This window comes from Meleagris gallopavo, unplaced genomic scaffold, assembly GCF_000146605.3.
Source record: "Meleagris gallopavo isolate NT-WF06-2002-E0010 breed Aviagen turkey brand Nicholas breeding stock unplaced genomic scaffold, Turkey_5.1 ChrUn_random_7180001925472, whole genome shotgun sequence".
Classification (NCBI taxonomy): domain Eukaryota; kingdom Metazoa; phylum Chordata; class Aves; order Galliformes; family Phasianidae; genus Meleagris; species Meleagris gallopavo.
This window is the reverse complement of record NW_011187852.1, coordinates 1-913: the sequence shown is the minus strand read 5'-3', so window position 1 is coordinate 913 and position 913 is coordinate 1. Positions and strand designations below refer to the sequence as shown.

The 913-nt window shown below is 59.8% G+C and overlaps 1 gene segment (V, D, J or C); it reads right to left on the bottom strand.

Annotated features, from left to right (window-relative positions):
* Positions 1 to 89: 89 nt before the first annotated feature.
* LOC104916628 lies at positions 90 to 478 on the bottom strand (the record flags this gene model as incomplete). The annotated part of the segment is given in 1 exon segment: positions 90 to 478. A coding segment is annotated over 1 exon segment (387 nt), but the record flags the coding sequence as incomplete, so codon positions are not given.
* Between the last annotated feature and the right edge of the window lie 435 nt (positions 479 to 913).

The following is a 913-nucleotide window of genomic DNA, read 5'->3' as shown; positions in this document are numbered from 1 at the left end:
CTTCACAGCAGAGCTCAGCTCTGAAACGTGGATCCAGCTCAGCACATCCTGGGATGGGTTCCGTCAGCGGTGGGTGAGGTTCCGTGTACCTGAGAGTGGGTGGCAGCAGGAAAATCCCTGACGCTGTCGATCTCACCAGCTTCAGGAGCACCAGCACCACCACCAGCACCAGATTCTTTCGCGCAGTAGTAGGTGGCGCTGTCCTCAGCCTTGAGGCTGTTCAGCTGCAGCCTCAGTGTGTTCTGCCCATTGTCCCTCGAGATGGTGGCACGGCCCTTCACCGCCGACGCGTAGCCTGTGCCACTACCATCACCGCTAATAGCTGCGACTGACTCCAGCCCCTTGCCGGGTGCCTGTCGCACCCATCCCATGCCAAAACTGCTGAAGGTGAATCCGGAGGCCTTGCAGACGAGGGTGAGGCTTCCTCCGGGCGTCTGGAGGCCGCCCCCGGACTCGTCCAACATCACGGCCGCCATCAGCCCTGTGGGGAAGGACAGACAGCGCTGATGGAGCCGCCGACACACGGCCTCGAGCAGCCAGGCCACACTGAGACCACACTGACACCCCATTGAGACCCCTCTGAGACCCTTCTGAGACCCCACAGACACCCCATTGAGACCCCACTGAGACCCCATAGACACCCCATAGAGACCCCTCTGACACCCCATAGACACCCTATAGAGACCCCATAGACACCCATAGACACCCCATAGGAACCCCACTGAGACCCCATAGGGACCCCTCTGAGACCCCATAGGCACCCCATAGGAACCACACACAAACCCCATAGGGACCCCGTAGGAACCCCACTGAGACCCCATTGACATCCCATAGAGGCCCCACTGAGACCCCATAGAGATCCCATAGAGAAAGCACAGACAACCCTTAGAGATGCCAGTGAGATCCCATCAAA